Here is a 13,098-nt window from a genome sequence, read left to right as displayed (position 1 = left end):
GGCACTTACATTGGTAAGGATTCCGAGAACACTATTTTCCTTCAGTTCCATACAATTTACATTGTTTTGCCCCCAGAGTTCACCACTATATAGAGACTCCTCTCCCCAGAGCTTCCAAGTTGTAAATTTGCAATGAGGGTGTTATTAGGCACAAGCTGGACCCCTTAGAGGCTCTCAGGATACCACTAGTATAATGCTCTAGTTTACCCTTTTGGATCTGGGGTGTCAAACCAAAATGTTCCTCGAGGGTGAGCCTACAGGTATTGCCAAGTACTAAAGTTTGGGCACAGCTAATACTGGTTAATCGCAGTTTTGCTAGCGAGTTTTTAGAAGCTATTCAGTGACAAGTCAATTTCAGGTACTGGTGGAACTAGACCGGGATCATAGGGCAAATTTTGAAATGAACATGTCAAAATGCTTCTGGATTGCAATGTATGCCTGCATAATGTGGAGTAAACAGTGACCCTTTCTGGGATGTGGAATTCCTATAACCCAACGCCCAGGACATATTGCTTGGGGTCAAAGCAGGAGTTGGCCTAATGGCTAAGGCGCTCGACCTCGAACCTGGGGATCTGGGTTCGAGTCTCGGTAACGACGCCAAAACCTCGTGTGACTCTGGGCAAATCACTTAATCTCCCCGTGCCTAAAAATGAAAGTGTGTGTTCTCATGTAAAACGTAACTTGTGCTATGTAAAGCGCTCGGATACCTGGTTCGGTTCGGGTCTAGTTCGCGCTATATAAAACTCTACCAAAAAAAAGGCAACAAGTTTTCATGTGCATTTTGTCCTTCGGACAAGTAGGCCCAAACCCCTACAGCAAAAACCCTTTTGTGGCCAGATTTCAGTACCACATTATGGATCATGGAAGGGCACTGTATGCAGTTAAGGTAATATGTTGATCCTTATGTTAATGCTGTTCAAACTTGTATTCATGGTTCATTAACCCCTCCGCTGCACCGAACGTTCCACGCTGGTGCGGAACGTTCTATTGCGCGAGCGGGACCGGAACGTTCAGCAGACGTGCGCAGCACTACCGAGGTAGTGCACGCGACATCAGCTGAACGTGCACCGCACGGAAGGGGTTAATTGAAAGCCTTTATTAGGCTGCGCACTCCAAGTAAATGTTGTAAGCTCTGACTGCGTTTCCAGTATTAGAATGCATACACATGTTTTCAAGGTTTAGCAATATGAGGTTATGTATAATGCTCCCAGAACGCTTTCTGATTTGATGCAAATATTTGCAGAGGCTTGAAAGCAAGACTGACTATACTTTTCTTTCAAAATAAAAGGTTTATGAAAAAATGAAAGCAGGAATAAAATAACATTTAAACTATACTACTGAAAATGTCAGTTAACATTTCTTCACAGCATCATTTAGTAACGTGTTGATGCATGCTAGTATTTCCCAAACATTTTCATGATGGAAAATCAGCGTAACTAGTTTCAAAAGATGATGGGAAACAAAAATAAACAAGCACTGGCAAAGCCAATAGATCTGAAATTTGTGGTCAGCTTTTTGGTTTTGTCAATGCGCTACTTTATTTGGCATTTTTTTTTGCAAAACCTTATTGGTGTGGGAGCTGCCGGGCCCTCACCATTATAACAAACATTAGCAAAATCAAAAATTGTTTTTGGTCTCAAAAAGCACACACTGCCAAAGTAGTTACTGGCACTTAACAAAACTACTTTGTGTGCCGATATGCTCCTTGTGCAAGAGCAGAATGCGGTCACTCACAGGGAAGCCAGCCGATACAGAGAGACAGAATTTTAATAAACACAAAAGGTCACGGCCAATGCCAGACCATATTAGGGGCCTAATTATTAAAGAAAGTCTCAACAGTGCACCCGTGATACATGTCCTTGCATTAAATGCAAATCTTTATGAACTGCGTTTTAGCATGAGCAAATGTGCATGTGTAGATTTGCTCATGCAAAAATAGAGTGTTTATAAGTTCACTTTCCCTCCAACCACTTTTTCCCCCAACTCTAGAAGAAGGTTTACGTCTGCCATTGTCAGGAGTAAATTTCCAACATTTCTAAGTATGGGAAAAGATTAGAGAAGAGTTGTTGAAAACCCTGAAAACATGCTAGATAGTAGGTTTGCACCGACTTGAAAGGGCATTCTAACCCTGGAGCTATTGCTTAGCACTACTTTAAGCCCCAGCATGTAGATCTTTGGATACGTGGCAACATAAGGGGATTGCAAGTATTCAAACACTACTATGGTATGAGCCCTGACATTGTCAGAGAGGCTATTTCAGAGCTCTTATATAATGAGATTGCTGCCATAATTTGCCGCCGCACTACATGGGACCAAAGGGACAAGTGGATTTTGTTACAGGACAAGTACATTTATGAAGAAACCTGTCCCGCAGACAAGTAGATTTTTTATTAAATTCCACACCCCTGCCCTTTATACAATGGAAAGAAAATAAAAAATGACTTCAGAAACTACATTACACATATTGCTTCCAGTTTTACGTTTAATGATTTTTTTTATTTTTTTTTAAAGAAAGACAGAAAACAAGGTTTCCTGTCTATATATTTTTTAAAGCGGAAAAATACTGAAATGGTGCTTCTTGTGAGACTCTCCGTGCTGTCTTTAATGAATTCCAGGCAACAGCCGAGCAGATAGACAGCATGAAGAGTTAAAAAATAGGATGAGATTTCTTTAAACACAAGCATGTTAACATATTTGTAGGATAACGTTAAAATTTACCTGTAAGTATAGTGTTTGGTTATACGTGGCTGCTTAATTTAATGAAACATGACAGGCGTTTATGTTTTGGGTGCACGTCGAAGAGAAACGTGAAAATATGCCATTTTACAGTTCCAAATAATCCTCAAAACACAAAATGAATATGATAAATACCAATAGTATTGACATAAAATAAAAATATATGAATCGGATGGAAATGTTAAAAAAAAAACACCATGAAACTGTGAGCCGTAATTACACATCACTCACAATGTAAAGTCAATGGCAGTGTTACAATCTGCGATATGCTGTGGCCCTCTATTGAGCTCGTAAACACAACATAAAGCTGTCTCTAGCCAGACGTTAAAATGTTGACACGATCAGAGTGCCGATCTTGTGAACGCTTAACCCCTTTACCGCGGTGGAAATTCTGCCACGTTGGTTGTTTTAAAGAGTAGGCGGGGCCTCGTCTGCCAACAGACATGCGCAGCACTAGCCAGGTAGTGCTCGCGATGGCCGCTGGCCGACAGAAGCAGCGAACGGGTTAAAAAAAAAAATCTGACTACAAACATATAGCTAGTTATTTTTACCCAGCATATCATGCATTCTAGTGCATGTGCCACACATCCCACCCTCTGCTGCATGATTTGCAAATTTCAACAAAATAGAATTGGTTTCCAGCTCACCTTGATCATAAGTTACTAAAAATGCACCACATGCGGAGTATCACTGGGGCAGATAATTTACGAAGAATGAACTGGCACCTTGCAGATGTTGATTGCTGAACCGAGGCATTTTGGTTTCAATGAGGTGAAACCTTTCGAGACCGTATTAATGCTCCCAATTATTGGGGGGATTTTTGTACGAGGTATGAAAACCCTGACATTCGTAAATGTAATTTAGAGTAAATAACTGCTTCTTTATAATAGATTGCATTATTTATCTAAATTCAGGTTACAACACGTACACTAACAGCAGACAATTCAAGAGTACTCAGTAAAGAAAACACCCATGTTACTTACCTTTGTATGGTCGGTCTTCAATCTTAAAGAGACTACTAGTGAGACACATTATCATATGCAAAGTAAAAAAAACTTCTGCAAGCTTGTGCTTACTATAAAGATCAGTAAAGGCAGATTGTGGACACTAAGTAGTAACGGGACGGACAACCAGTACTATAAAACTGGAAAAGTAGGATTTAAAGAGGCAATCGTTAGATGTGTCATTTTAATAGGTTGTAATCTGCTGAATGCAATGTTCTATTTTATACAATTTTATTCTGGCAGTTAGAAGGGATGTTATCATCCAAAGGTTTTCTTGTGCTAACATGAAACACAAAGTTATTATTGGGTGACTAAAATGTCAAGTGTGCTGTGTATGGCTAGGCTCTTATTTAAGAAACCTTTCTGTTTGGCACAGCGTTGGGATTGCATTTTCAGCAATGTGTCAACATGACCAACTATAGAACACTGCCACCCATAATTCCACATATTTGCAATAGAACACTATCAAGCACATCACAAAGTTTGCTCCTCCGCTGCCACAATTCTAGTGGTCCTGAATTTATCATACAGACGTGGATATTAAGGTAAGGTTATGCATGGGTCGACTTTGACAATCGCTCCAAAATGTCCCCACCTCACAACCTCTTGAGCCATTTTAGAATTCTCTACAAGGGAGAGTACAAAATAAAGCCAGTGAGCAGTGTCTAGGCAAGATTTTTAGGCACCACAGAAACAGTCCACAATAAGATGGTTTACAAACTGAAAAAACATTTAAGCGTGATGTGAGGGCGAGGTTACTCAAGAGCCTTTAAGGACAAATAGGAGAGGTTTGATTCAGCATTCATATTTACGCAATTTTGAAGTTTGATTCTGAACATAAATGTTTTTCTGTTCTTTTAATAGCAACCCTAAACTTGAAGTTTCTAATTGACTTTTTTGCAGGTGTTCACCATCGCACTTGCATGCAAGGCACCAAAAATAGTGCTAATTTAAGAACTGTGCACGCCTGACAATATGAACTATAGAGGCAGTATTAGGCAAACAGTTTCAAGTGCTGGTGGTACTATATAGCGCCATGACTAGAGTGCCACCATAGAGCAATATAGAGAAACGTCAAAAATCGAAGTCAACCTTTACGGGCAAGTCAGTCAAAAATTCTTTATTCGGCTAATAAAAGCCATAAAAAAAACACAAGATGAAAACACCAGGAGCAATTATTAGAGCAAACGAATGGAACACCATAAATGCACAGTGAATACAACTTAAGCATACACATTTCCCTAAAACCATATTAAAATAAATGATAAAATAGATATATAGCTCAATTAAAAACCGACTATAAAAATTCAACGTGTATAATTCACCAGAGAAGAGTTCTTGTGCATTTCATCAGTGAAGGTACAAATTCATCTATACTTAGAGGCATCTTTCTAAATGTTATAGTGCCAGCGAAATAGCTAGCAACTCCGAAACAAATCATGGACGAGGAGCTCATGTGCAGGTATAGTAATACTGGCCTTGCTTGGACAACATTGGCATGAGCTCTGAAGCGAAAAGAAGTATTTTTGACACAGAGGGACATAAAATTCACATAAGAGATGAAAGTGCAAAGCGTCACACGGACATGGCTTTGGGTCTCAGGGCTTCAATAGGCATTTTGGAACGGCTAATAGCCAATGGATAAGATTGAATCTGGTTAACAAGAAACAGGCAAGTCACAAACCATACACGATTTAAAATAACAAAAATAAACAGACCACGAATGAATAAGGCCCGTGTGCCTGCCAAACTGGCAACCGTGACAGGCCTAGAGCGGACATCTGGACACCCAAGCCTCCTTTCCTCTACCCCGTCTCACCTTTATTTTTGGGCATTGCGTCGGCAAGAGTGGGATGTTTTTCTCGAGCTCTCCAACTACAGTCACACGATCAGAAGGAATAGTTATCGGTGGATGAAGAAGCGACTGGTGGTCGTGTTGTTCTTGCCGGGTGTTGTAATCCTTCGGCAGTGAGAGGGCGCTTTCAGGCACGCACGAGCAAAAGGGAGGACGCTGCTGTCGCACGGCTTTTTGACGTCACGCAATTTGTCAGAGCGCGCGCGCAGCCGCTTTCTCTGCCATCGCAACTTTTGCACGTAATGACAGAGCAATGCAATAGAAATAGAAGAAAGACTTCATCTAGAATCAAATTGGTTAATAGTAACTATAAGTGCAAGTAAATTGGTTAATAGTAAATATAAGTGCAAGTAAAATGGTTAATAGTAACTATAAGTGCTTTTAGATTTTTTAATAGTAATTATGATTTGTAGGACTAAGAAACTATAAAAGAGATGTAAGAAGCTCAGCATAAAATATTGTATTGTTACTAAAATGCGCCCCATCTGGTCATCGTTCCCATAACTCATTGTGTTTCCGTTTAGAGCACAATCAAAGCCTGCGTTACATAGCCTCGAGCCTAAACAAACACGAGAAAGAAGTTGAGAGGAACGTAAAGCTCGAAGTTGGTTTATAGTGCTGTGTCATGTCGTAAAATAGGGAGGTGGTGCAAGGTGTCTGTATAATGGGGATACTAAAGGACCAGGCATACTCTGAGGAGTGTTGTGGACGCTCTGGGTTAGACTTTATCAAAGCCTTGCACCAATTCAAGGTCTCTAAAAGTAACACAAACCAGCACAAAGGCTTGATAAACTATTTCCTTTCCAGCTCTGGAAAGGTGTCTAAAAGTGTCAAATAGCGCTTTCTAGTACTTCGTATAAAGGTGGTATCCCATGGGTGGTATATGGGAATTCCCAAGCTGCCACCCTTTGTTTTTGACACACTCCCTATCTACGAGCAAATGTAGACAGGGCTCTGCGCCAAAAAATGATGCCTCCTGGAGGCAGGTGCAAAGTAAGACAACTTTTTTTTCCCCAAACTTCTCAAACTTTGTATGTGTGCTGCACTGTACAGCACACGAACAATGTGGGAAAGGTTTTCAAGGTGGTCTCAGCATAGTGTGTTGTACTGGAAGGGCACCAACCATACGCTAGACATCATGAATACACTTTTGCACTATAGTACAGAGCTATGTGCGTAGCGCTAGGAAGCTTGTTACACATGGTAATGTGGTAGCGTTCTAGTTGTTCCGACACAGGAACAGGAAGCAGTTAGGCAGGAAGCGGAAGGCGGCCATGATTGTTGCTGGCGCCGACCGCAGAGTCACAGCACAGCCCCGGCGCTCCAATAAAGATTCCTTAAATACTTACCCTGCGTAGATCTCCACTTCATTACAATGGCGACGAGTCGGGATACATGAAGACCCGGATTTACAAGCGACGTATGCGCGAATACCCGCATTACGCGTGAGGGACAGAAGAATCTCCGGAGCGCGGCAGTGGAGCTGAAACTGTCGGCGTTTTGGCGCGAAAGAGACCCATCGCGCCCCCCAGCCTAACCAAGCCTAAATAAGCCACCAGAGCCCTACAAACCACCCTGTCCAGCAGGAATCAAGCCCATACTGCGCAGAGGACATTGAGGGGCAGCGAGGAACTACCACTGGGGTACATCAGGCACAACACCCAGTGCAACCCAGAGGGACCCCACACTGTGTCCAGGCAACCGGGCGGAGAAGCACAAGCTGGCGGAGACGGCAGGCTCATCGCGTCTAGGGACAGGAGGAGCACTGCAGGCGACATCCATCCTCACTAGGAGCACCCTAGTAGAGGACAGTGAAGAGGAGAACAAGGAGGACGGCGGAGAGGAACAGGACGCTCCGGGCAGTCCGACCAGACAGACAACAACCACAGCTACAGTCAGGAGAAAAACACCGGCCATGGCAAGCCAGAGCACGTCTCTCACCCAGCTGGTACCATTCCTGACGAAGAGCGGAGAACCAGAAAGAAAATGGGAAGACTGGAAGAGGTACTTTCTTAATTACTTGGAGGCTCTAGAAGAGGAGGGTGACACCCCATTCACAAGCAAAAGAAAAAAGAAAATTTTGCTCCACAATTTAGGCCCAGAAGGGCTCAGGATATATGACACCATCGTGAAGGGGGAGAGGAATGCGGGGGACCCTGAAGTGTTTGATCATGCCATTGAAGATTTGGACGCGCATTACAGACCGGTGGTGTGTGTCGCCATTGACAGGTTCAACTTCTTTCAGAGGAAACAGAAACACGGCGAGTCGGTAGATGAGTACGTGGTTGCTTTGAAGAAGTTGGCCCTCACGTGCAAGTTTGGGGGGTTTGCACGATGAACTCATCAGGGACCAAATCATTATGCATACCTCCAGCTCTCACATACAGGAGAAGTTGTGGGTTAATGGCGACGCTCCTCTCAAGGAGATCTGGGCGATGGTCAAGAAGGCCAAGCTGTCGAAGAGGTGCGCTCAGGCAGCGAAGAGAGATGCCCAGGAATCGCAAACAGTATGCAAAGTAATGACGCCAAATAGAAATGACCGATGGAAACAGAACGAATCGCGGAGGAACCAAGGTGGAGGTAGAGCTGAGTGCGCGGCCAGACCCCTGACGGACAGCAAGTCACACAAAGGGGGAAAAACACAATGTTACCGGTGTGGCAGCGGCAGTCATCTAGGGAACGACAAGGCATGCCCCGCCTTCAGAGCCAAATGCTCCTACTGCAACATCTTTGGACACTATGAGAAGGTATGTCGCAGGAAGCCCAAAAATGCCATGGTGCGGTTGGTGGACCAAGACCAACGAGATGACCCCAGCGACCAGGAGGATACGGTGGGAGAGGAGGAATTCCTATACATTGATGTACAAATATTGGAGATGGATAGCTCCAGCTCTGATAGACCCAGGTCAGACATGCACATAGGTGGAGTACCCTTGGAGATGATTGCAGACAGTGGAGCGCCCATATCCATCGTTCAGAGGAGAGTGTGGGAAGACAACTTCGCGACTAGAATCAAAGAAACTCTGCTCCCCATGGACGTGAGGCCGGTAACGTACACCGGACAAAAGATTCCCATGTTAGGATACTGCCCGCTCATGTTTGAATTCAGAGGCCGTCACGCGCAGTGCAAACTGTATGTCGCAGAGAAAGGCCCGTCCGTACTGAGTTGGAGAGACCAAGGAGCATTGGGGATTCAGCTCAACCCAGGAGGCATCGAGAAAATTCTACTCATGGACATGGAGGTCAAAGAAAACGTGCAGCTGTGGCAGACAACGTATCCTAGGGTTTTCAACGGGCAAATTGGTGAATTGAGCAAATACACCCACCTCATCAAGCTCAAAGACGGAGCGGTGCCAGTGGTGCACAAAGTAAGGAACATCCCGTTCCGCAGCAGAGAGGCGGTACAAATAGAACTGGACAGACTAGAAAGGGAGGGAGTCATCAGAGCGATAGAGAGCGCGGAGTGGCTGTCTCCCCTGGTTGTTGCTCAAAAGCCCAACGGTAAGGTCCGTCTCTGCGTAGACCTGAGGGAATTAAACAAGAACATTGTCATAGATAAATTCCCCCTTCCGCGCATCAGTGAAATGTTGGCAAAAACCAAAGACGTCACGTGGTTTTCCACGGTGGACCTATCATCGGCCTACCATCAAGTTAAACTTCACCCTTCATGCACCCACCTCACGTCGTTTATCACTCCATTCGGGTGCTATGAGTTTGTGAGGATGCCATTCGGCCTTGCTTCGGCCGCGGCTGTGTTCCAGAAGATCATGCACAAACTATTGAAGGATCTGAAGGACGTCCTCTTCTTCCAGGATGACATCCTGGTGATGGGGAAGTCACGGCAAGATCACAACGTGAAGCTCCACAAGGTGCTACAAAGACTGCAAGACAATGGGCTAACCGCTGAATGGACAAAATGCAACCTAGGAGTCCAGTCGGTTACATACCTCGGCCACGAAGTAAGTGGGCAGGGAATAACGCCAAAGAAGTCGAACATGAGAGCCATCATGGAAGCACCCACCCCAGAAAAGAAGGAGGATGTTCGGTCATTCCTAGGAATGGCCGAGTATTACAGCAAATTCATTCCACACTTCGCTACTAAGACACACTTCATTAGGCAGCTGCTCAAGGAAAGAAATAGATTCCAGTGGGGAAAGGAAGAACAGACAGAATTCGATGCGCTCAAGCAAGAAATGGGCACGGCTATCCCCCTCAAAGGTTTCGACCCGACGGCTGAGTCCATTCTCACCACGGACGCCAGTGACCGCGGCCTAGGGGCAGTTCTGATGCAGAGAGCGGCGTCAGGAGAGATGTCTACTGTCAGTTTTGCCTCTCGTTCGTTGGCCCCCAATGAAGAGAAGTTCAGTGTGGTGGAGAAAGAAATGCTGGCGGTGGTCTGGGCGGTAGAGAAATTCAGGCAATATCTGTGGGGAGCCAAGTTCCTAGTCAAAACGGATCACAAGCCCTTGGTCCGGGTCCTGACGTCGAGCGTGCATGATCATGCCACACCCCGTATTGCCAAGATGACCCTTCGGCTATTGGACTTTGTCTATGAGGTCGAGCACATTCTGGGGCCACAGAGCAAAGTGGCTGACTTTCTAAGCAGGGCAGCAGCCATGGACGAGGCAAAGAACGAAGAGAGGCACGATTGGGAAGGCTACGTGGTAGCCACCATCCAGGACACCGAGGGAGTGATAAGTGCCCAAGACTGGGAGAGTGCCTACAAGGAAGACACAGATCTGGAAGCCGTGAAAGGATACGTCATCCATGGCTGGCCCGAAAAAAGGCATCTGAAGGAAGAGTTGAAAAGGTACTGGGAAGTCAGGGAGGAGCTGTCAATAGCGGACAACCCAGTGTTCTTACTCCGCGGAGACAAGGTAGTTCCACCCCAGAGCATCTTGGAGCGGCTGATGTCCTTACTCCATGAAGGGCACCAAGGGATCACGAAAACGAAAGCTTTGGCCAGACAAGCTTACTGGTGGCCAGCCATTGATGCGCAAGTCGAACGGCACGTGCGCACATGTGAGTCCTGTGCAAAGTCAGACAAGTCCCAGAGCATGCTTAGGCCGCCATTGGGGAGATTCCCGGTTCCGGATGGTCCATGGGAAATGTTGTCGGTGGACATAATGGGGCCAGTCCTGGACAAAGAAGGCACTGCGAAGTATGTGGTGGTGGCAATTGATAAGTATTCCAAGTGGCCGGAGCTACAAGTCTTGGAACAGGTGGACACGGAGGCAGTAATACGTTTTTTGCGCACCACGTTCGTCAGTGAAGGCATCCCAAAAATCATCATCTGCGACAATGGTCCCCAATTCACGTCTGAGAAGTGGGTCGCATTTACCGACAGGAACGGCATTGAGGTGAAGCACACCCCCATCTACCACCCTGCAGGCAATGGACAGGTGGAACGTTTCAACCGAGTAATAATGGGCACCATACAGGCAGCCATCGAGGACGGCTTGGATTGGGAAAGAGAGTTAGAAAAGATGATTTGGGCATACCGCATCACACCAGGGAGCACTGGCTACAGCCCCTTCAAGATCTTGAGAGGTAGGGAAGCATTCACCAAGGACAACGCAGCCTGGAAGAAGTTGGTGGTACAGAGCAAATGGTCACCGGCGGTGGTCAGAAGGAATCTAGAGAGAGCACAAGATGTCTACACGGCTCATTACAACAAAAGAAGGAACACTCGCAGTACAGAATTAGACAAAGGAGATTGGGTGAGGGTGAAGCTCGCCATCAGGAAGAGAAAGGGAGAAAGCAAGTTTTCACCACCCCTCAAGGTAGTGGAGCCCTATGCCCGGTCTGCTCTGCTGAGCGATGGAAAGGTGTGGTCGATGGACAGAATGGCAAGGTGCAGCAAGATAGTGAAGTGGGAAGAGGAAGCAGAAGAAGGCGTGGAGCAGGTCATCGAGGAAGGAGAAGGTGAAGGAAGAGAAAGGCAAGAAGAGAGCGTTGGTGGAAGTGGAGAGAGACATGGAGAGAACGTCGAGAGAGCAGAAAGGCGAACAGAAGGTGAAGAGAGAGAAAGGAGGAAGTCAACAGAAGGAAAAAATGGAAGCGAAGAATGTAGTGAAGGGAGAGTGAAGGTCAGAGAAGTGGAGAGTACTAGAGAGCGAACAGAAGACAAGACTACGGAAGGAGAGAGAAGGGACGAGAGAATGGAGACTCGAGTAGGAAGAAGAATCAAGGTACCGGAGAGATTCAAAGACTTTATAATGGACTAGAATTAAGACTTTTTTTTTGTAAATATTGTTGGGTGCATAAAGGGGGGAGATATGTGGTAGCGTTCTAGTTGTTCCGACACAGGAACAGGAAGCAGTTAGGCAGGAAGCGGAAGGCGGCCATGATTGTTGCTGGCGCCGACCGCAGAGTCACAGCACAGCCCCGGCGCTCCAATAAAGATTCCTTAAATACTTACCCTGCGTAGATCTCCACTTCATTACAGGTAATTCTGTCTGGGCAGATATTTAATCTCATTAGTGCTTTTTTAACAACCAAATACAGAAATAAGCAACTGAAAGATGACCAGTGAACATTTGCAAAGGGTCTTCCACTTCGTGCTAACATGTTGTTGCCACATTCTTTGTAACGTTTGATATGTTTGAGCTGAAAAAAATATATTTTTGTTTTAAAATCTGCAGATGATGGATTATGTGGCAAATATAGCACGTGATAGGGATGTGGTTTGGGAAGAGACAGCCTGCAAAAAAAAGTACCTCCAAACGTGCATGTGCAGAGGAAGGAAATAGGATGCTGAAAGGAAGCAGTGCTTGGTCAGTGCTCAACGGAATGGACACATGCACAAAGACTAAGTAAACCTGGCAAGCACTTAGAAATGAGAAGAAAGGAAATGAGTGACAATGAAGTGAGGAATGGGCAGGCTCTGAGCCCCATTTTAAGTTAACATACTGTCTTTGCAAGCCACTGCACATGAGTTGTCGCAGGGGAGACCAAAAAAGCAGACCCATTTCAATTAAAGCCACGTGGGTTATAAAGGGCTGAGGTGCTTCTTATTAAAACATCACTTTTGATGATGTCACTGCACATTTTAAATAGTACCCCACACATTTAATTTAGGACTTATATCCTATTGATCGTGTTCTCCTAGTTCTCCAACAAAGTTTCACTTTTTTCTGTGAAACTAGAAGCAGAATAAGCATTCTTGCTGCGTTGCAGACTGAGTGAAAAACCTAGGTTTAAATGTAAATCACTGCTTTCTCATTTTGCCAAATGTGTGGCCCTTTGCAAACGTTTACCTCACTGTGCATCATTTTAGTCTTTGTCTGAATGTTGTTTTATTTCTATCATATATCTATTGAATTGTGCATGTATCTTGCATGCCTCAGTACTTCATACTTTCTTCGATAAATACCAGCAGATTTTGGAAGTTGTGGCCAAAGCTTTAACCCAGCCTCTTCCATCAGTCCAGTGACTTTCGGAGCACCACCTCCGTGACGTTTCCAATAAAGTCTCTTCCCATGATGTCATAGTAAGTCAGTG

The 13,098-nt window shown here is 45.1% G+C and overlaps 1 protein-coding gene across 1 annotated transcript in view; it reads right to left on the bottom strand.

Annotated features, from left to right (window-relative positions):
• LOC144772944 (eukaryotic translation initiation factor 1A, X-chromosomal) overlaps positions 1-5,808 on the bottom strand; it is a 97,188-nt gene extending 91,380 nt beyond the window's left edge. The window contains exon 1 of the mRNA XM_078657646.1: positions 5,560-5,808. Within this exon, the coding sequence (XP_078513772.1) occupies positions 5,560-5,575 (16 nt within the window). The 5' untranslated portion in view covers positions 5,576-5,808. The remainder of the gene's footprint in view (positions 1-5,559) is intronic.
• Positions 5,809-13,098: the final 7,290 nt, after the last annotated feature.

This window comes from Lissotriton helveticus, chromosome 8, assembly GCF_964261635.1.
Source record: "Lissotriton helveticus chromosome 8, aLisHel1.1, whole genome shotgun sequence".
Classification (NCBI taxonomy): domain Eukaryota; kingdom Metazoa; phylum Chordata; class Amphibia; order Caudata; family Salamandridae; genus Lissotriton; species Lissotriton helveticus.
This window is presented reverse-complemented; position numbering and strand designations above follow the sequence as displayed.